Source organism: Folsomia candida, unplaced genomic scaffold (assembly GCF_002217175.1).
Source record: "Folsomia candida strain VU population unplaced genomic scaffold, ASM221717v1 Fcan01_Sc003, whole genome shotgun sequence".
Lineage (NCBI taxonomy): Eukaryota > Metazoa > Arthropoda > Collembola > Entomobryomorpha > Isotomidae > Folsomia > Folsomia candida.
This window is the reverse complement of record NW_019091195.1, coordinates 15,454,943-15,476,502: the sequence shown is the minus strand read 5'-3', so window position 1 is coordinate 15,476,502 and position 21,560 is coordinate 15,454,943. Positions and strand designations below refer to the sequence as shown.

The window sequence follows — 21,560 nt, the reverse complement described above, 5'->3', positions numbered from 1 at the left end:
TTGCAATGCTTTGCTGACATTGAACTGTTTCCCATTGAGAAATCCAGTCGGCAAAAAATGTCTTTAACCCTGAATAATTTCCCGTGATAAAATACTAAATACATTTTATGGAAAGCCAGCTAAATTGGATTCACTGCATTATTTGGGGGCATACATAATATTTACACAAAATGTCATTGGAAGACGAATGCGATTGTCTGCAATTTTAGATTTCTGCTCAACGAGTGCTTAACTTTTGTAGTTTTTAACCATTTTTGATGGAAACTTTAAGAGTAGAATAGCAACAATTTATTTTCAGAAATTTATAACGGTACATATTTAATTAATCTTCGTCTGGAGAGGTCAAAACTAAACTGATTGCGATCATGAGAATGCATGACTGATAACGGATCTGAATTCATGTCGATTATTTCTTAGCACTTACACGGGCAATGACCAGCTTGCCATTATTTATATTTAATCTCTTTCGTTTACTTGAACTAGTGTTTTAATTGCATTTAAGTTTCCTTGTTTATACATAATTTCCCTCATTCGTTGAGGAAAAAATCCTTTAGCGAAGCAACTATTTAGCAGAGAATGCATACTCGTTATTTGCTCGTTAGTCGTTACTACCCTTGAATCTACTGACGATTTTTTTCAAATAGGGTCCGAGGTCGAGGGAATGTGGGGGTGGTCAATTTTCAGGATGCAGATCGTTCCACAACAACTTTGACGACTTTCTTCACCTTCCGCATCTTCAGCCATTTCAAACGTTTTCTGAATTACAAAAAACTCTATAACCTACTCTGCATGCATGTTCTCGCATGATGTCATTTGGACCAAAAATGAATAAATAAAAATTGTGTTTTTTAACAAATATACAAAATGCATTAAAAAGTTCGGCGTCAACCTGGGACTTTTCATTTTTATACGAATTTATGTATACATATATTAGCACACGAAAAGAACAGAAAATAGAATTACGACATATTTCAAATCAATCATAACTTAGTGTTTTCTTATAGATTGAGCTCATTTTCTAGCAAACTGTAGTAGATGGTTTTACTTTCTGGTGCTTTGCCCTCGTCATATTCGCCAGTTTCGTCTGAATATTCGTATTCTGAATCTTCGCCTGGATCTTGGTCTTGATCTTGACCAAGATCTTGGGGCAAGGGTTCTACAAACTCGGTGAGCATCCTCTTTGGGTGTTTTGCTGGTGGGTTGCTGGTTTCCGGCTGAACTTCACTTCTCGCTTTTCTGCAACTGGATGACTTCACTTTGTCCAAGAGACACTCCTCCTTGTCCTTATCGTAGTAGTGGTCAACTTTGGGCATATCATTCTCCAGTAAGTCATAGAATTGTAATAGGACCAGTGCTGATTAACATTGCGACAATATCGCGTTGGCCACAGAATCACATCCGTGCCAACAATTCTTATTCTTACCTTCACACCCGTAATGATAAGCTTGTCGGTAAAAGCACATGTAGTACATGGTGCAGTCTTTGGGGTCTGCTTGAAATCCATTTTTGTCACAATTTACGGCTAGAAATGAGAAGTATTGTTGTTCGTTACATATTTTTTCATTTTCATTGTTAAAAAATCTGGTAGAGTCGCATATTCTCCGTACTGGTATTGATTTGATAAACTACTACCGGATTGGTAGTAGTTTATTTCTGACAATGGGGGCGAAAACCATGTTCTTCAAACCAGATTATTTTTTGGCCAACTCAATTTGAAGGACCAACGCTTTAGAAACAACATTTGGTACGACACTTGCGCAGATGCGCAAAATTCAGAGCGTTATGAGTGCCTCAAGTTCGCGAAAACGCTCGTGTTTCACGAGGAGTCAGTGCGAGAAAAGGCTGCTGCCACAAGGCCCAGATTTCGCTCGAACACCAAGCGTTTTATTCAAAATTCGCTTAATTTTGCGCATCTGCGAAATGTTGTTTCTAAAGAGAGCTCTTTCAAACCAACATGGCTAAAAAATAATCTGGGTCGAACATGATGGTTTGCATCCCCGTTGTGAGTGGCAAATTTGTCATTTCCACAACATTACTAAGCGGTCCGTTATTACCGTACCGGTGGTGTCATATATGTACTGGGGTCAGTGTTGCCAGTTTTCTAGGACTGTACTCGAATTACCAACCTGCCGGACAAAGAGCCTCAGGAACACTTATCCTCGGCAGACATTCCTTCTTCTCCGGATGGAAGGCGTTTCGAACATCGCAATATTTGAGGAAAGCATTCCCCATGTGGCACAAGTAGTAGCGATCACAACTGGGGTCCTCTGGGTCGGAATAGCGTGCGGTGACTGGGTCCGTGGGACACAAACACCTGTCTCGCCGTTCACATCGGATTGTGGAATTTTTGGCGTCCGAAATAGAGAAGAGGTTGCCAAATGCGAGGACGATTAGTAAACGGGATGGAGAAAGGGCTAGAGTTGGGAACGTCATGATGATGGATTTTTTCTAAATATACTTGATTGGTTAATTGTTCGTGGTTAAAGTTTAAAATGTGATATTTTTATGGTGGAATGTTACTTGCATTATATTGCGCTTCAATGGACTATTGTGTTTTAGAGTTACATGTGAGAATGAATAAGCTAATTGTGATTTGATGTCAATTGTCGATAATGGAAAACAAAACAAAGACTTGGATACCAACTTATAATTACCATTAAAATACATAGGCACTTCCAAACATAATACAATTTGTAATTTTTTTAACTTGACCACCCTCTTTGGAAGAGGCTCTTCCGTTCCTCCAACAAATTCCGCAGCAGGTTGTTGTTCGTATGCATTCTCATTGTAGTAGCAGGGTTTTTGCTCCAGAGTGGACCAATCAATTTATCGCGAGCTATGCCCTACGCCCGAAAAGTCTGTACATATTTATTTCAGATTTGTACATTTTGATTAAGATTTCATTATTAAAGCATTATTTTTATTATAAATACAAAAATCGGGGTTTGGGTGGAAAACTTTGACAATTTTGCATGACTTCATATTTGACTGTACATATACATTTTATTACTGTATTTTATTGATAGTTTACACACTGATTAATTTTAAAATAATTTTCAAACGGTTAATTTTATTGGCATTCAAAATTTAGCATGCAATGCTTTAGGATAACATGAAGCAGAGGGGAGATACTAAAATACACGGTCAATACGGCCACGGTCACGGTCAACTGACCGTGACCGTGACCGTGGCCGTGACCGTGACCGTGACCGTGGATTACAGAAATTTTACCGTGGTTGAATGCAAGTGACCGTGGACACACAAAAGTTGACCGTGGGGCGAAATAAGTGACCGTGGATGACCGTAGGGTCAAATAAGTTGAACGTGGACGCAAATAAGTGACCGTGGATGACCGTAGGGTCAAATAAGTTGACCGTGGACGCAAATAAGTGACCGTGGATGACCGTAGGGTCAAATAAGTTGACCGTGGACGCAAATAAGTGACCGTGGACGCAAATAAGTGACCGTGGATGACCGTAGGGTCAAATAAGTTGAACGTGGACGCAAATAAGTGACCGTGGATGACCGTAGGGTCAAATAAGTTGACCGTGGACGCAAATAAGTGACCGTGGATGACCGTAGGGTCAAATAAGTTGACCGTGGACGCAAATAAGTGACCGTGGACGCAAATAAGTGACCGTGGACACAAATAAGTGACCGTGGAGCCAAATAAGTTGACCGTGGACGCAAATAAGTGACCGTGGGGCCAAATAAGTTGACCGTGGACGCAAATAAGTGACCGTGGATGATCGTGGGGTCAAATAAGTTGACCGAGGACATAAATAAGTGACCGTGCATGACCGTAGTGTCAAATAAGTTGACCGTAGTGTCAAATAAGTTGACCGTGGGTGCAAATAAGTGACCGTGGGGTCAAATAAGTTGAGCGTCGACGGAAATAAGTGACCGTGGGTTCAAATAAGTTGACCGTGGATGACCGCAGAGTCAAATAAGTTGACCGTGGATGACCGCAGAGTCAAATAAGTTGACCGTGGATGACCGCAGAGTCAAATAAGTTGACCGTGGATGACCGCAGAGTCAAATAAGTTGACCCTGGTTCAATATAAGTGACCGTGGGTTCAAATAAGTTGACCGTGGATGACCGTGGGGCCAAATAAGTTGACTGTGGGCGGAAATAAGTGACTGTGGGTCCAAATAAGTTGACCGTGGATGACCGTGGGGCCAATTAAGTTGGACGTGGACGGAAATAAGTTACCGTGTGACCGTAAAATACTGGGTTTAGAAATTTGGGATTGCTTTAAATAGAACGTCCGATGGTTCCGATGAGTTGAGGATTAACTCAATCCAACTCAACAAGAAAAATTGTCGACTCAAACTCAACCTGATTCAAATTCGTTTCGACTCAAACTCAACCTGGTTCAAATTCGTTTCGACTCAAACTCAACCTGATTCAAATTCGTTTCGACTCAAACTCAACTAAACTTAAATGTTGACGACTCAAACTCAAGTCATGAGTGGACTCACGTTTTTAAGAGTAATATATTTATTTAAGTAAATACGTCCAGAAGGGGACACAATTTTTTTTAATACAAAATTTCCAATGAGAACGATATTGCTAGCCACCAATTACAATTTTAATGATTTCCTAGATTGTGAGAATCTATTAATATAAAATTGCTATAGTTAGAATTCCAATAAGGTAATGATAAACATACAGTGCAGACTTGATGTAGCCAGAGTCAGGCCAAGTTGTGGTTACCACTCAATCCGATTTTTTTCATGAAATTTTGCAATAAATGTATTTTAAAAAATTTAAAAATTCAAATTGATTTGGTTTTTTAAAAATTTAAATCCACATTCTTCCATTAATAACAATTGGTAGGCTATTTGACACACTCGATACGAGGATTTCAAAAAATCGGTTTGGGTCACCCAATACGGTTTAGGAATTATAATTAGAGACATTTCCTTATGAGAGTCTCATAAAGAAATGTCATTAATTTTAACCCCTCGACCGTAGGGTACTCCAGATGAAAATTTCTCCTATATTAATTTATATTGTTCCATTAGGAGCTCTTACCAACTTGTCTACCAAATTTCAGTTGGATTTCATGAATTTGAAAAATTGGTATAGGTCAATGACATTTGGCACGAAGGAAGATATTACGGCCGTGTTCTGAATCACAAAAAAATCTCCATATACACTCACACTTTGCTAAGTGGGTGTCGATTCTCCACTCAACTCGGTATTCTCAATGAAATTGGGTCTTCACTCAAGAAAAAGGAGAATTTGTGAGTGTTAGTGTCAGCTGAGAGTGGAGTTTTCAAGTGAAAACCACTGTTGTTTGCCTTTTTCATTTAGGGAATAATTTATTTAGTAATTCAAAATGTCGTCTTCGGACGAATCCACCACCACGGTGAAAGAGTTGAGAACGCTGGTACGTGCCAAATCTCCGGTTATGACCCCTTTCGACAAGGAAATTTTACTGCGAATAGTCGCGACACCTAAATTTAATCTCCCATAACAACTTATAGATTTCTCCTTTGGTGTACAAAACTTAGAAACTTTTTCACTTCAACATGTGCCGAAAAACAGATCGTAGAGGTCATAAAATTTGAATAGAAGAGTATCAATCAATTTATTGGTTCAAATATTATCAGAGGCAAAATAACTTTTGTGAAAAAATGAAACGTCGTGTCGTGTACGACGGTGGAAGAAAAACCTACTCCAAGCAACTTTGTGGGCCATTTAAGATGATATTTGAAAGTCGGACTCCCAATATGTGGAATATTATTAACTTCATGTCACATGTCAGCCTCCCACGACAAATTTGGAACGTTTCTATGACATTTAAATTTTTGTGGGGTCCACCTGATCCACCTAAACGACCACCAACTTCAAATCCCCAACCAACCACTTGACCGATCATGCTATCTCCGAACTCAACCTTACTTTTTGCCCGAAGTTGAAGTATGCAAAATTTCAAGTCGATAGCTTTTGTTTAACCCTTTCCTTCCTAACGATGAGTATATCCATCCCCAAATTTCGAACGTTGCTTCGGAACAAAGAAATTATCCGTCGTCATAAACTTGGCGTTGTGACGGAACGGAATTGATAATTTTCTTAAGAAAGAAATGTTAAAGAGAGTTATCGTGCCTACAGACGGACAGAGAAACGTCGCGACAAATCTATAAGGCCATCTTAAAAAGCCTAAAAGTATCCAAAACAGTACGCAAGGGGTTTGTTCAGAAATTGACCACCATAAAAGGATGACGTCACGATAGGGCATATATAGGACATATGTATGCCAATTAATTAAATATTTATTGTTAATTAATTAATAACAATCTGAAAAAAAGTCATAAGTTACACGGCTGTGTTGCGGAAAACGGAGGCCTACATTAATAATATGAAGTGATAATTTTGTATAACGTTTTGTGAAGAAAAGGCGTGTGAAGTCATCTCGATTGTTATTCGTTTGGCTATTTGAAATGGCGTCGGTTTCTGAGAAAAGCAATCAGGCGCTAGATGGAATTTGGAAAAAAACGTTGACGTTTGACGTTGGTTTCCATTCTGGGGTGAATTAGTCAGCTCGTGTTGAAACTAAAAAATTTGAAATTTTATACATATGAACAGAAGTACATTCACCGTCGACGTGCTTAATGTCAAAATAAATATCACACCGTATTGTATATTTCGTGGCAAGCCTACTTTCTACACAAGTCCTTCTTATGCCTTCTTATTTCCGTCCACAGTCAACTTATTCGGCCCAACGGTCATCCAAGGTCAACTTATTTGAACCCACGGTCACCTATTTCCGTCGACGCTCAACTTATTTGACCCCTCGGTCACTTATTTGCATCCACGGTCAACTTATTTCACCCCACGGTCACTTATTTGCGTCCATGGTCAACCTATTTGGCTCCACGGTCACTTATTTTCATCCACGGTCAGCTTATTTGGCCCCACGGTCACTTATTTGCATCCACGGTCAACTTATTTCACCCCACGGTCACTTATTTGCATCCACGGTCAACTTATTTCACCCCGCGGTCACTTATTTGCGTCCACGGTCAACCTATTTGGCTCCACGGTCACTTATTTGCATCCACGGTCAACTTATTTCACCCCACGGTCACTTATTTGCGTCCATGGTCAACCTATTTGGCTCCACGGTCACTTATTTTCATCCACGGTCAGCTTATTTGGCCCCACGGTCACTTATTTGCATCCACGGTCAACTTATTTCACCCCACGGTCACTTATTTGCATCCACGGTCAACTTATTTCACCCCGCGGTCACTTATTTGCGTCCACGGTCAACCTATTTGGCTCCACGGTCACTTATTTGCATCCACGGTCAACTTATTTCACCCCGCGGTCACTTATTTGCGTCCACGGTCAACCTATTTGGCTCCACGGTCACTTATTTTCATCCACGGTCAGCTTATTTGGCCCCACGGTCACTTATTAGCTCGCCCTGCGTAGCATGAGAGCTATTGAATTCCTCTTGTCCGTCTGTCTGTCTGTCCGTCTGTCTGTCTGTTAACGAGAATTTTGCATCAATTGATGCTAATTAAATAGGACCATGTCCATATTTTAGGATATTAATAGCCCCATTCGTACCGCACAAGCGATGACACAAAATGGTGCCAAGCAATTGGGGGAATTGATGCCATTCGCACCAAAAGTGCAGAATAACCGGTAGTACTACGTACCTACGGCAGGGGGCGAAAAAGTCGAAATTATGTCAAATTTGTTGGTCTATTTTGTCTGCTTATTTTCCACCATTGGTGCCAAATTGTATACATAAAAATGTTGCATCTATTTGCGGGGATTGTAGTGTACCATTCGTGCAAAATTGTGTCAAAATTATGTATCTGATTTGTCCGATTATTTGGCACCTTCGGTGCGAAGTTATGCTCAAATTCTGTTTCAGGGCGAGCTATTTCTAACGTTACAACGGTTTATTTGACCCCACGGTCACTTATTTGCGTCCACGGTCATCGGTCATCCACGGTCACTTATTTGCGTCCACGGTCAACTTATTTGCGTCCACGGTCACTTATTAGCTCACCCTGCGAAGCATGAGAGCTATTGAATTCCTCTCCGTGAATTCCGTCCGTCCGTCTGTCTGGGTGTTCACGAGTTTTTTGCATCAATTGATGCTAATTAATAATCCCCTTGACCATTATAGAATAAATTAGGCGCACCATTGGTATCGAACAATCCGTGGCGCAAATGGTGCGAATTAATTGTGCAAATGGATCGAGAAAGGACTACAATTTTGGAATAGGTAGCACCGTTGGTATTGAACAGTTGGTTATCCAAGCTGATGCGAAACAATTGGATGAGCATCAGTTGATACTCACTAGAATGGATCAGGTCCATTTTTTAATAAATTAATAGCACCGTTGGTATCTAACAATCGGTAACACAAAATGATGCGAAACAATGATGCAAAACGCACCAATGGTACAGAATAGCCGGGAGAATTTATTATATAATTTTGACACAAATTTTTTGAAATTTTATTTGACCCACCACGGTTAATCTCCAACAGTGGTGCAAAATACTTTGCCATCTTCCTCGTCTTTCTGCACCATTGATGCATAATTGCATAATAATTATTGATCTATTTTATGCTTCATTTTTATGCACCACTGGTGCATAATTGCTTAAAAATTATTGATCTATTTTGTTGAACTACTATAATTTTGCACCCAAGGTGCAAAGGTGCCAGGTAATTATATATTACAGGGTGAGCTACTTCTAACGTTACTACGGTTTATTTGACCCTACGGTCATCCACGGTCACTTATTTGCGTCCACGGTCAACTTATTTGACCCTACGGTCATCCACGGTCACTTATTTCACCCCACGGTCAACTTTTGTGAGTCCACGGTCACTTGCATTCAACCACGGTAAAATTTCTGTAATCCACGGTCACGGCCACGGTCACGGTCACGGTCAACCACACCCCCTACATCCATGGGGGAAGTTTTTGGTCCACGGCCACAGCCACGGCCACGGTCACGGTCACGGTCACGGTCAGTTGACCGTGACCGCGGCCGTATTGACCGTGTATTTTAGTATCTCCCAAGCAGAGTTTGATTTTGATTGGCATGCATCACCAAATCACCATCCAGCACCCGTAAAGGGATTACATAGTTTCACATTTCTCTCTTTCAGACCCGGCAGCCACACACTTTTAACACGAGTAGAAAACAACAACGATTTTGCTCCGGAATTTATTCATTGTTTACATTGTTCAAAATAATTAAAAACAGTGAAACCAATTAAGCAGCCAACTGATAACTTGGAATTTTATAACTCGTGTCATGATTACTTGCAATTAGTTGTAACATCTGTTGTTTGTTGAGCAATTTTGATTAGAAATGGCAAATGCCGGTTTTGGTAAGCTTTTCTTAAAATTCTCTTTCAACTTGTCTTTCAACAGAAGCAACCAGTTAATAATTTGCTTGTTTATTATACTCTTTTTAGAGATTGGCGACTCTTCCAATGAAGAGGAAGATGACCCTTCGACCGCTCTCGTCGTGGACCGCGCCGACCTGCAGAACTTGATGGAGGTTCCCTCCGACGATGACGACGGCGGAGAGATGATGATGGACCAAGGTGAAGTCGTTCTCGAAACAATTTCACCAAAACGAAGGTCACGTCCCTCTCCCACTAAATCAACACGGTCCACGAAAAGCAGTCAGAGTGGTGCTGGAGGAGGAAAGAGAAAAAGGCGACTAATCACTGACTTGCGCCCCATGTCGACAAGTGGTCGAGGAGAATCCCCCCAACCAGGAACGTCTCGAGGATCAACGACGAACACATTGACACTGATACAAAACGTGGGTTCGCTCCTTGCAGACGACGATGATGACGATCCCGATGAGGAAATCAGGAGGGCGACGTCACAGTACTTGCAGGGTGAGTAGTCGAAATAACGATTATCAATTAGATATTATAGGTTATCATAACCTGACAATTGTACCTGTTAGGCGAAATGTCAGCGACAGACTTTGCTGCCCGGATGGAGGATTTTGAACGGTACAAAGTACAGCAGGAAGCTGTTGAAAAGGTGAATCAGCCCAGTCTCGTGCTTGTGAATCCGTCCCCGGCTGATAAATCGCCAACGGACGACGTCACCGCCATACACCACCCGGGTGTCGAGGGAGAGGATAGCACCGCAGAAGCCAAATTGCGAGGAGAATTTTTCCGCACGGGCGACGACATGGCCACGTTCAGTGTGAGGAAGAAGAGGAAGATGCCACCCACGATTAAAAACATGATGGGAGAAGCACACGTCCGTTGTGCTCGGGGGGACCTGACGGGTGCAGAGAGCATTTGCTTGGAGATTATTAAAGAGCGTGAGTGTGCAATATATCCAACGAGTTTAAACCCCCGTCAATCGACGGGCAAAAAAGGAGAAAACATAAGTGGCGTGGGGACCTCATTTTCTCTCTCTACTCTGCACAGAGAGAAAATGAGGTACCCACTTCGCAACGATTTGGTGTCAGTTTCCATCCAACAATTGCTGCTCAACGATTGCGATCCTGCTCCAATCACTTGACTGATGTTGCCTACTACAAACACATTGAGGCTTTAATTTTAAAAGTGATTTCGTTACACATATAATGCAAGGGGTTGGGATTAGTATAGAGTGGAAATTGTTGGATGTCAAAGTGCACAATACCCTTCTCAACTATGTCACCGACCCAGTCAGCCAGCAGCGATACACTCCCACGTGGATGTGGATATGGAAATTGACCATGTTTTTTTAATAAATAGAGCCGACATATAAAGATCCGTTCCACACGTTGGCGATGATTTACGAGAATCAGGGTCGAATGAAGAGAGCGTTGCAGTTCTTCCTCATTTCTGGCCTCCTCGACCCCAAAAATTTCGACGACTGGCCAAGATTGGCAGAATTGTCCGTGGAGGAAGGCAATATTCCGCAAGCCGTCATGTGTCTCAGGAAGGGTGAGCTTTTTTTACCTCGTTTTTTGTGATTAATTGTTTTTCGGGAATGTTTTTATTCTATTTTTATTTTTTAGCAATCATGTCGCATCCTACCAACGCCAAATCGTACATGCGACGGAGTGAGCTTCTGGCCGAGACGGGTGACGTGCGGGGAGCATTGCGCGGTTATCACAAGGCGTTGGGAATGTCAGAAGAGGACGCAGAGACGTACATGGACGTGGCCAAGAGGGTGGCAGGCATTCACTTCAAGGCGGACGAGCTCGACCAGGCCTACAACGTCCTCATGGGCGCTGTCACAAAGTTCAGTGATAATGTAACCACGGCCGGTAAAAAAGATAAAATGCTTCGGTTATATCTATATAACCGACCGATAATATATTGATATCTATATAAAAAAAAGTGTGGCAATTAATTTGGAGTTTTTATTTTGGTGCAGAAATGAACCTTTTGGCTGAGGTGTGTATTTCTCTGAAAAAGTACGTAAAGGCGGTGACTTTGTTCATGCGTTTCTCGGGGGTGCGGTTCGAACCGGCCATCCCGAAAATCTCGTTCAAGGAGAGGAGCTCGTTGACGGCATCGCTGGCCGAAGGAGGACGTCGTTGCTGCGTCCCCACCGCCCTCCACTCTGATCTCACTCAAAAACTCTGCATCATCCTCATCCATCTCGAAGCATTCGACATGATCAAAGTAACCCACACACTCTTTAAATTTTATGCAAATTTAGGCAAGTTTATGATTATTGTGTGTTATTTGCAGCCAGTGGTGACCATGTTACGTGAAACGGAGCCGCTGGAAACGTTTGGGATCCAGCTGTACGAGATTGGAGAGGCATACTTGGCCAAGCAGCGGTTCGAGGAATCCCTTTCCATCCTTGAAACTCTCGTCAACACGGACAAGTACTCCATGGTACGCAAAAACTCTACTGGTAAACTGGTGGCAATTTTATATTTATTATTCTGCAGGCCGAGATTTGGCTCCGTTACGCGGAATGTTTATTTCTCCTTAATCGCGTGGAGGACAGTGCGGAGGCCTACTCGACCGTGATCAGGCTGGCTCCTGGACACAAGGTCGCCAGGCTAAATTTGTCCGTCATCCTCCAAAAGTTGGGCAGGTTCGATGTAGCCCTCCAGAGCTTGAGTCAACGTAAGTAGATGGTAGTTTTTGCATACAATTTTTTGCATGTTAATGCAACTTTGTGATTTTGCAGATGAGATGGAGGATTTGATCGACCAGGACTTGATGGTGGAAAAGTGCAACATTCTCTTCAGTCGGAACCGACTCAACGAATTTTACGACACGGCCCTCCAACTCTTTAGCCGACACTGTCCCGAGGTCAGAAATTACGACGAGGCTCACGGTACATATAAATATAATCTTCATTTTGTGCTATATTGCATATTAAATACTTAGTAATTTCGGTAATTGTTTTCATGCAGCGCTGGTAATCACGTCGCAAACGAACCAAATGCTGCAAGGCCTTCGTTCGCTTCGCATCCGGAAAGGTGACTCCCTCCCCGATGGAGACATTAATCGCATCGACCCCAAGCCCACCGACAATGCGACAGGTGAGTGAGTGAAACTAATCGAGTGGACGTTAATTGACGATATGTTATGACAAAACCGACACTGTGTGAAGTGCTGCTTTAGCCCGAGTCAGGGTCAGAGTCTGCTTTTGTGAGAAGACCAAACTAATATTACCAACTGCTATTCGTAATTGCCAAGTTGATTGATTGATTTATTTATTTACAATGAAACACCCCATTTCTGGGTTATTACGTACGCTTCAAGGTTCAAAATGTTCACATAATGTAGCATGCAGAATTTCAGCTTTCTTGGATCGATTTCAAAAACCTTGCTGGGTTCATCTCGCAAAAGTATTCCTAAACTTTGCCTCATATTCTTTAGTCTAATGTGCCCTTACACCTTCAATTTAATTCAATTCAATTCAATTCAACCTTGATACGAATTACAACTTTCTTCAACCTATTTCAAGGGGCAGTGTGGGTGACCCGGTTCAATCCTCTAGAAAAAACTCGTAAAATTTACTTCATATCTGTAACCCTACCCCTGCCGCTTCATGCCAAATTTCTGCGTATTTCTAGGATCATTTTCAAAGATGAGTGGGGTCAGCCTCGTGGGTCCTTCTACACAATAACTTAGTCGTTATAACATTGCATTTTCACTTTAGTACACAATGTCCTGAATATCCGCCTTCTACGATCATTAACCACTTGACTGATGGACTGACGAACATGAGTTCCATAACCCCTGACTCGGGCTAAAAGTTTAACAAATTGTTATGATTTGATTTTCGGATGTCAAAATTTGTATTCAATTTTTGGAAATTTTTAAAATATGAAACAGGAGAGTGGACCGTGTACCTAAAGTTGTTTGACACTTTGCTCACCCTCAATCGGCCTGACCTTTTGTGCCGGCTGGCCTACACTGTCTGGGCGTCGCCCCTTTTCGCCAAGGACGTTCGAATGAAGAAGGACCTCGACCTGCAAGTCTGCTATGCCACCATCCTCAACTGTGACAACGAGCTTGGGCCGATACACGTCCGCTCCCTCATCTCCACCTTCGGATTGTCCACCGTGATTTTGAAACTGATTTCGTTGGCGTGTCGGAAAAGTGGTCATGCCCGATATGGGCGACAACTGGTCAGATTATTGATGAAGCGGCCGTCCGACACGAGGCTGATGATGCTCAATGCCCACATTTCACTCATGAACGGAACCTACAAGTATGCGTTGATGGAGTACATGGCGATTTTGCAGGTCAGTAAAGAATGCAGGTTATCTGTAAAAGCCATTGTATGTGTCTTGTAATCAAAATAATTTGTCAGGTGAGACGAGATGATCCGCTGGTCCACCTCCTCGTGGCCTCCACCCTGATGCACATCTGCTCTCAGAAATCGGTGACGAATCGGAGTGAGCTCGCTGTCCAGGGTATCGCTTTCATCCACAGGTAAAACCAGATTCTTAATTTCTACGTTTTACAGGATATTTAATAAATGCATTGTATGCCCTCTGGTTTCAGGTATGCCGAGTTGAGGGGTGGATGTGGTCAGGAGGTGTGGTACAATTTGGGTCGCTTTTACCACTACTTGGGTCTCTACCGAGGCGCGGTGACGTACTACAAACGTGTCCTCATCAGCGAACCCCTGCCCGACCTCAGGGTGGACACCATCGGATACAACGTCAATGATCTCAGGAGGGAGGCGGCCTTCAATTTGGGACAGATTTACAAGAGCGTGGGCGCCTGGGGGCTGGCAAAGAGATACATTTCCAGATATTGCGTCATATAAACGACGTTATGGTTTATTTATAACGGAATTAGTCAACTGACTTCAATTTATGGACCAACCATAATTAATTAATAAAATTTTTATGTCAAGATCGGATTGCTGTTAAGCTTGAATTTTATTTCATCTATCTTCTATCTCATATTATAAAAAATCCCTTTAAATTTATCAGTTCAACATAAATACGATAACGAATATATTTTTGGTCATCAACTTTCTTCATTAGATTACATTAGATTAGTTAACTTTGTATTTGTTAACTAATTGACATGCATTTACACGGCATTTATAATTCCACCCCCACCCCAACGTATAGTTTAACAACGTATGTAGATACATGTATGCTGAAATCTAAACATAATACAACCCACCCACCGAGATGATGTTTCCTACTTACAAAAATGTGCAACTCTTACCTGTTTGGAGAATACGGCGATATCTTCATTGCAGGACTGTAAAGTAAAGTTCAATTGCTCCAGCACGGTCATGTAGTCGAGAAACCTTCTCCAGAATGGGAATTTGAAGAGGAGGCTGGCCTGCTACACGAAAATGTCGTCGGGGGTGGTGGCAAATGCAGAGTGGGCGATTACGACCAGTAATGTGCCCCTGAGAGATGTTAGCAGCAGCGGCGGTCAGGTTGGCGAGGAGGGGACCGGATGCCACATAAGGGACGAGTCTCTTAAACTTCCCTGAAGTGAATGTGGTTGTTGATGCGACCTGAATACTGGATCGTAGAGCCCAGTAAGTTCAGTTGGTCGCAGCAACAATGAATGTGGGGGCCGTGATAGAGCGGATGTTTCAGTCCTCAAGGGAGGAATTTAGCCATCACGGAGTTCGTAGTCTTCACGGCCCCACGGTTGCAGAATACGTCGAGGAAGAGTTGGCTGACCATGACGAGTCGAACGAGGTCGATGAGCCCGGGGTGCTGTCGTAAATTCTGCGGAAAATCACGTTAAATTGTTTACTTAATGTTGAACTTGCTTGCGTTTTTGCATGGAAGATGATTATTGATTAGCATGTCATTCTCACCCGTGAATCTTTCCATATTTTTCGAAACGTTCCAGTTCGCTGTCTTGGGAAGAACTGACGAAGGTAGTGTAACGTCCCCTGTTCTCCTACGGGGTTTGCGTGTGTCCACACCCACTTTCGCGAATGTCCATTATTTTATGCAATCAATTTGTTGAAGTTCGCCTAAGGAGAATTATAAAATTATAATTAATTATTTGTATCAATACCAACTGAAGAAATGCTTATGTTGTTAAACATGAGGGAGAGCTGATTGATATATTTATATTTCCGAAAGTTACTTTTTCTATTTTTACAAAGATCTTAAATATTAATTTACCTTGAGGGTTGCAAATCTAAACCTTGCAAAGCATCCGGTGTCCACTCTTTCATTTTCTTTGCTCTGTTTACCGTGTATATATTTACTGTTCCTGTTATCGGAACTGTGTCCACGAATCGACCATTGCAACAATTTGAGGGTGGCACTCTTACGCTGAACAAGGGTTTCTGCTTCTCAGAGTTGGTGCCTCATATTTTGGCATATTTTGGCAAGTCGTTGAGACGCTAGCGAGAGCAGGAACAGTACTGCCTCCGATCTTATGGAGCAGAGCTTGAGCGCTGCTACCACCACCCCACGCTCCTCATCCATATCCTCGTCTCCCCTTCGTGGTCCGCTGCTGGTTGATGCGCTCCTTCTCACGACGGTGCCGTGGTTTTTGCTTCCAAGCTGGCAAAAACCATGTTCCCTGGATGCCTATGTGCATTATGTTCCCACCGGAATACAGCGTGGTGCAATGTTGAGAGTGCTTAACATTTGCATAAATCTATGCAGTTTGAATTCCTGACCTTTGACATGCTATGTTGCATGTGCATCGGCATTACAAAGGTTGCAGTAGGTTGCAAAGAGGCCATGGACCTATGGCCTCCCATGTCTCACTTACGGGAAACAAGCCAAAACCATCGTAAAAATGTTCCCTGGACACTGTAATGTCGCAAATCTCTTTTAATTCCATCCTGTATGCATTATTAGCACATTTACTTGGGCACATAATTTTATCCTAAAAGTTCCCAATGTAGTTTGCCTACAACGGCAAAGATAACATCCCCTCAAAGTACTAGTCGACAGACCATTATATTCGCTTGAAAACTACATGACTGATTGTCCAGTAAACGGTATTCGATTTATTCACCTTCCGAATACCATGCGAATTGTCGGAGAATAGATTTTTCTGAGATTGTCTCAAAGTCTCGAATAGCCCACTGTTCTCACATGAGTTGAGGTTTCTGATTCTCTGATGCTCACTTTGAGTGAATCGAATGCTGAGCTGACGAGTTGTATTTGTACATGAGGCATGTTGAGATTTGCATTAACAAGCAACTCTGTGATCCAATGCTTGAAATAGATTACGCTCCCTTCTCCTCTGCTCGTCCAGAGCCACTCCCACTCAGCCTGCCCCACCACCCACCCCACGGTTTATACGCCTCCTCCCACTTCTGAGGCCCAAGATGTGGCACAAATCTATCCCAAGGAGACTCGCTCTTGCAATGACGACGACCCAAACAGTAATTAAGCCTGCACACATTTTGTACAATTTAATAATGTATTGCATAATCTGTAATCTAATATTTGTAACTTTAGTTGAAGAGAGAGCGCAATTGGTTCACTCCACGTACAAAAGGAACAATCCCATGAATTCGAACAGCCGCTTGGACCAATGACGTCTGACGTCGGTCATGTTAGTCTCTTTAACATTTTGACGTCTTCTATATTCGTCTTCCTTTGTGGATTTCAGTGGAAGTCTCACTCACTGCGGACAGGATTCGGTGTGATGCAAACTTTATGACATTATTTAGGTATAAATCAAAATCTACTATAGCCGATAGTATTTAGAAAGCGCAATCATGAATAAATAGAAAATTACCCTTGTTTCTATCGCGTATTAGTTGACAATAGTTTACTAAAAGAAATACATATTTTTCAGACAAATTTCATAATTCTAATTCATACGCATCTTTGTTTCTGCTTCACCTTTGATTTTATTACGTTTTGTGATACTTCTCGTGATAATCTGGTCTCATGAAGGTTTTCTAATGAAGCGGACTAATTCTGTGAAATCAACTATTTTTATAAGAACTCTTTATTAGCATAAACCGGGTCTCGTTACTCTTGCCAAAATCAGAACTTTTTTTACGAGAAAGTGAATGAGACGAGATTATTTCTGCCTGCTTTGAATCCTGCCATCCCGGGAGAAGCTTTTGTGCCTCCAAAATAACTGATTTTCACTTCTCAGTCCAGTTTGTAAAGGGAGATTCAGCTTAATTTGCAGCACTTACAATTAGTTAAGTAAGATGTCATTAGGTCAGGAGCAAGGTCTAAGTTTCGTTTCCGACGACTTGGAGCCTCGCCCAAGAATATCCCGGTATCCGGCACCATTTGACTTTCCGGTAACTTTCTCAGTTTTACTTTCGTGAATCGTTTTATCAAAATAGTGAATAATTAAATTTCACATAATTTAGGAGAAACCAGTCCCTCAAGTACCCGATATATCACTTCTCGAGTCGGACATCATTTCGCTTCCTAGCAATTCTCCTTCTCTATCTAAATTTCTGTCTGGAAACACTCCGAGACCAAATGCTAATTCGTCGCAAAATTCTCCTGGCACAGTGACACCCTCAAGTCGAAACAGTTCTGGGATGGTAGCAACTACTTCGCCAGTAACGATGGTACATTCAAGAAATTCAGAAACGACCTCAGCAAACAATACACTTAATTCGACCGGCCAGGGGAAAATTTTGATAGATAAAGCTAACTCTGGTCAGTCTATGGGTGAAGATGTTTTCAAAGAATTGCAATCACAACGGGAAATGATAGCAAGGATGGAGGAAAAATTAGATAAAATTTTGCAATTCCAAGATGGATTTCTGTCCGAGATCTTCCGTCGAGGCAAGTTTATTTTAGTATATTCTAGATGGTTTTCTTGATGGCCTGTAAGTAACTACTAAGTTGACCACGAATTATTTTAATTCGATTAGGAACCCTTATTTCTCGCCATGTGCAGACGGACGAGGTTATTAATTCTACAGAATTGGCTCATCGCTCCCAACCAAGCAGAACTACAACGACAACAACCACATCAGAGAGTCGCACGCCCAGCCGAACTTCCACCCCAGCCGGGCCTCCCAAACATCATCAACATTTTCACTGCAGTAAGGCGAGAAATAGTGCGGGTGGACAATTGGAGAGAATTCGGACCCAGGAGAGAGGGTATAATAATGACTCCCTGTCAGCTATCCAACTTCCAAGTGTAACCCTCAATGAACCAAGTGCCCTCATCTCTCAGGCGAGTGAGATAAGGTCACTTCAACTTCAGGAGTTTAACGATGATAGCTTTTACAGCGGAAGGTAACAGTTTTATATTGAGGAAAAGCGTATTTATATATTTGTAACCTTCTCTCGTTTTACTTCATTAGTGGAGACAGCCCTGTGCTTCGAAATGGGGGACCATTCTGTTCAGACGGGTCATCCTCTGACGAAGACGGAAACTCGGCTTCCTCTCCTGTGATTAAGGTGAAACCCCCGGGACAAAACGTGATGACCAATACAAATCGCATTTTGAGCGATGCTTCACGAATACCTAAGCAGCAGCAAATTCCTTCTGGGGCCAACTTATGGAAACCATCACCTCAGCCATCACCACATGCGTTTGATAATAATAGAGAAAGGTAAAGAAATTCTCTAATGTTTTCTTAATGTGGTCTCCAGTTAGTGATCAGTATATGCACATGTACACATGTATATTTTATGTAAAAAGGATTACAAACTGGATTGCAAACGGGATAGGAACTAGGAATCAGTTTTCTAAAGAGAATCGCCTTCCGTCTGAACGAAATGGATCTCCAGCTCAAAATTCGTCATCATCATCATCCTCGCCCAATGGTCAAGTGCATTTGTGTCATAATCAACCTCGATTAAAATCCAAACCTGAAGATGAGGTTGTCCTAAATACAAAGAAATATCTGGAAACCTTGGGTGTTCGTTTTACCTCTCCGAACCGAACCAACTCACGCCCGATGCCAAATTTGAACCGAAACAACTACATGATTCAGCAGTGAGAATACGACAGTCATTTTTGCATATTACATGCAACAATTTAATATTTTTTATTGTTTCAGAAATGTCTACAACTCGATCTATATTCCAACCGTAAATTGTGCACCCATAATTCCGGAAACGATGGAGTGCGCTATAACTTCTGGGACGGGTTCGAATTTTCATACCCTTGCACAAAAGTATGCTAATGCAGATGAGTTACGAGAGTTTGATGCGATACAAGGTAAGAGCAATTCTTTGTAATGTGTTATAACCTCTAAATTTTAACTAAAACACCCTTCCTAGCCAACGCTGCTGTTCCAACTGAAACCACCCTTTACGGCATGACAGCATCAAATCTTTCCTTTGCTACAAAGGACTACCTTCAACGATACGGCCTCGTTACCCAACAACCCCCACCTCATCAAAGTCCCAATCCAGTCAATCCACCCCGTGTCCCATCAAAACCACCCCATAAAAAGTCTCCAAGTCTTAAGAGCGACAGAATCCTTAACATGACGGCGATCAAGAATCAACCCATGCTCTTGTGAACCTATGCAAAACATAATTATGATGGCCTACTACACTTTTGCAATTAGTTTGCGAATTAATTGTAGAAGTGTAAAGATGTGATGGTGGAATAAGTGCTCCGAAAGCTCGTGTGATATTTACAATAATTCGTAAATCATGCCCGTCCTCAGAACTATTCTGAAAATAATATTTGTAATAATGTGTATTTATAAACGTGAGAAGTAAAATCATGCATCGCTTTCCAACCGAACGAACAACAATTCGTTGACCCAGTTATTTTATTTTGATTGTGTTCGCTCATATTCCTAGACCATAAACAAGGTTCATATTTCACTGAGTTGGATCGGGTCTAGCCAGTGACATTATGCAGGGAAGACTGTGTGAAGCTTTATCCTCGCTTCATTTCACATTAGTTTTTCCCCTGTCCAAAAAATGATGCGAGCAGAGTCTCTCGTCACAATTCCGGTAGAATCACGAGAAGCTATGAAACATTCGGATCGAATAATGTTATGTCTTTGGGTGGTTTTTCTGCTGGTAAATAGTCAGATTTCTTTGTCGTACGTAACTAATCAGTATTTCCTAAATTGCGTTTTTCCTTATTTGAGGTGGTGCTAACCATGCTGACGATATTTTACGGGTGGACCTTCCTCAATGTTGGCGTTCCCTCCTGCTCCTCGCTCACGGCGTACATAATCCTCGCAGTGTTGACCATGATTCTCTTGACGGTTCTGATCCTTGGCATGTGGAACCTCCGCTGGAGAAAGAACGAGGATTCGAAAGGATTTGCGTTGGGGGTGAGAGAAGGCTGCACTGTAAACTTGTCGCAAAAATAACGAAAATAGATACATATTTCAAGGAATACTTACTCCACTCTGCTAAATTTACAACTAATCGTAGTGTGAATTGTTTAGTACAATGTTGGACTATGCATCGTGCTCCTCTTCACCATGGCGTTGACGTTGTTCTTCGCTCAGAACGTGTCTCGAACAGAGTTGGTGAACTTTTTGGCGAAACCACACCTGGGATCAACCACGTTTTTGAAATACATTCACGATAAGTTTGTACGCTTTAAATATTTTATTATTTTACGATTAACCCACGCACTCTTTGAGAGAGCATTTGAAATTCAGAACTGCTGCGTTCCAATAACCCCGGAAACATTGGCTTCTAACCAGGATTTGGATATCGAAAAGTCGGAGCTGAATAGGATCATCTGTGTTGCTGGTCAAGTGGCTCACCGGGGATGTTTCGACCACCATAGATCGGATATTTTGCGTCCTCCGGCCTCCGCGTACTCCGGCCTCCGGCCGGCCATGCGTACTCCGGCCTCCGCGTACTCCGGCCTCCGGCTGGCCACGCGTACTCCGGCCTCCGCGTACTCCGGCCTCCAGAAAAAGTCGCGTACTCCGGCCTCCGGAGGCCGGAGTACGTACTCCAAGCCCGGAATTCTCCTATCTATGCGATCGGAAATTTTGCGTACTCCGGCCTCCGTACTCCGGCCTCCGGCTGGCCACGTGTACTCCGGCCTCCGCGTACTCCGGCCTCCGGCTGGCCACGTGTACTCCGGCCTCCGCGTACTCCGGCCTCCAGAAAAAGCTGCGTACTCCGGCCTCCGGAGGCCGGAGTACGTACTCCAAGCCCGGAGTACTCCGATCTATGTCGACCACATCACCAGTTT

At 42.5% G+C, this 21,560-nt stretch overlaps 3 protein-coding genes and 1 long non-coding RNA gene across 7 annotated transcripts; 2 read left to right on the top strand and 2 right to left on the bottom strand.

The window, feature by feature from the left end:
• Window positions 1-282: 282 nt before the first annotated feature.
• Window positions 283-5,169, bottom strand: LOC110847054. Its single transcript, XM_035849416.1, has 4 exons — window positions 5,039-5,169; window positions 2,127-2,448; window positions 1,424-1,522; window positions 283-1,303 (listed from the first exon to the last, which is right to left on the bottom strand). Exons 2-4 carry the CDS (start codon window positions 2,431-2,433, stop codon window positions 999-1,001), a joined length of 711 nt encoding a protein of 236 aa, XP_035705309.1. The 5' UTR covers window positions 2,434-2,448; window positions 5,039-5,169; the 3' UTR covers window positions 283-998.
• A 103-nt stretch (window positions 5,170-5,272) lies between these two features.
• Window positions 5,273-14,353, top strand: LOC110846677 (general transcription factor 3C polypeptide 3). Of its 4 annotated transcripts, none has more exons than XM_035849414.1 (14): window positions 5,273-5,396; window positions 9,153-9,377; window positions 9,465-9,899; window positions 9,971-10,339; window positions 10,761-10,952; window positions 11,027-11,278; window positions 11,389-11,639; window positions 11,709-11,858; window positions 11,915-12,095; window positions 12,160-12,309; window positions 12,389-12,517; window positions 13,317-13,729; window positions 13,798-13,919; window positions 13,992-14,351. In XM_035849414.1, exons 2-14 carry the CDS (start codon window positions 9,359-9,361, stop codon window positions 14,257-14,259), a joined length of 2,931 nt encoding a protein of 976 aa, XP_035705307.1. In that variant the 5' UTR covers window positions 5,273-5,396; window positions 9,153-9,358; the 3' UTR covers window positions 14,260-14,351. The 4 variants fall into 4 exon arrangements, with proteins under 4 accessions (XP_035705307.1, XP_035705306.1, XP_035705308.1 ...); XM_035849413.1 differs by having other exon boundaries at window positions 5,351-5,929; XM_035849415.1 differs by lacking the exon at window positions 5,273-5,396 and adding an exon at window positions 8,215-8,853 and having other exon boundaries at window positions 13,992-14,353.
• Window positions 14,354-14,355: 2 nt separating this feature from the next.
• Window positions 14,356-15,865, bottom strand: LOC110846678. Its single transcript, XR_002547597.2, has 3 exons — window positions 15,602-15,865; window positions 15,286-15,447; window positions 14,356-15,193 (listed from the first exon to the last, which is right to left on the bottom strand). It is a non-coding gene; the product is annotated as an uncharacterized LOC110846678 (long non-coding RNA).
• A 1,638-nt stretch (window positions 15,866-17,503) lies between these two features.
• On the top strand, window positions 17,504-20,136 carry LOC110846413. The gene is made up of 7 exons (XM_022093159.2): window positions 17,504-17,706; window positions 17,779-18,205; window positions 18,295-18,664; window positions 18,733-18,984; window positions 19,074-19,370; window positions 19,435-19,595; window positions 19,658-20,136. Exons 1-7 carry the CDS (start codon window positions 17,611-17,613, stop codon window positions 19,900-19,902), a joined length of 1,848 nt encoding a protein of 615 aa, XP_021948851.1. The 5' UTR covers window positions 17,504-17,610; the 3' UTR covers window positions 19,903-20,136.
• The last annotated feature ends 1,424 nt before the right edge of the window (window positions 20,137-21,560 follow it).

Coding starts and splice junctions, on each gene's coding strand:
- LOC110847054 (XM_035849416.1), bottom strand. CDS start 2,433: ATGACGTTCCCAACTCTAGCCCTTTCTCCATCCCGTTTACTAATCGTC. Junction 1,523..2,126: donor TGAGGCTCTTTGTCCGGCAG/GTTGGTAATTCG, acceptor TCTCATTTCTAG/CCGTAAATTGTGACAAAAAT. Junction 1,304..1,423: donor TTATCATTACGGGTGTGAAG/GTAAGAATAAGA, acceptor ATATGCCCAAAG/TTGACCACTACTACGATAAG.
- LOC110846677 (XM_035849415.1), top strand. Junction 11,859..11,914: donor ACACGGACAAGTACTCCATG/GTACGCAAAAAC, acceptor ATTATTCTGCAG/GCCGAGATTTGGCTCCGTTA. Junction 13,920..13,991: donor GGTATCGCTTTCATCCACAG/GTAAAACCAGAT, acceptor CTCTGGTTTCAG/GTATGCCGAGTTGAGGGGTG.
- LOC110846413 (XM_022093159.2), top strand. CDS start 17,611: ATGTCATTAGGTCAGGAGCAAGGTCTAAGTTTCGTTTCCGACGACTTG. Junction 18,206..18,294: donor GTCCGAGATCTTCCGTCGAG/GCAAGTTTATTT, acceptor TAATTCGATTAG/GAACCCTTATTTCTCGCCAT. Junction 18,985..19,073: donor TTTGATAATAATAGAGAAAG/GTAAAGAAATTC, acceptor TTATGTAAAAAG/GATTACAAACTGGATTGCAA.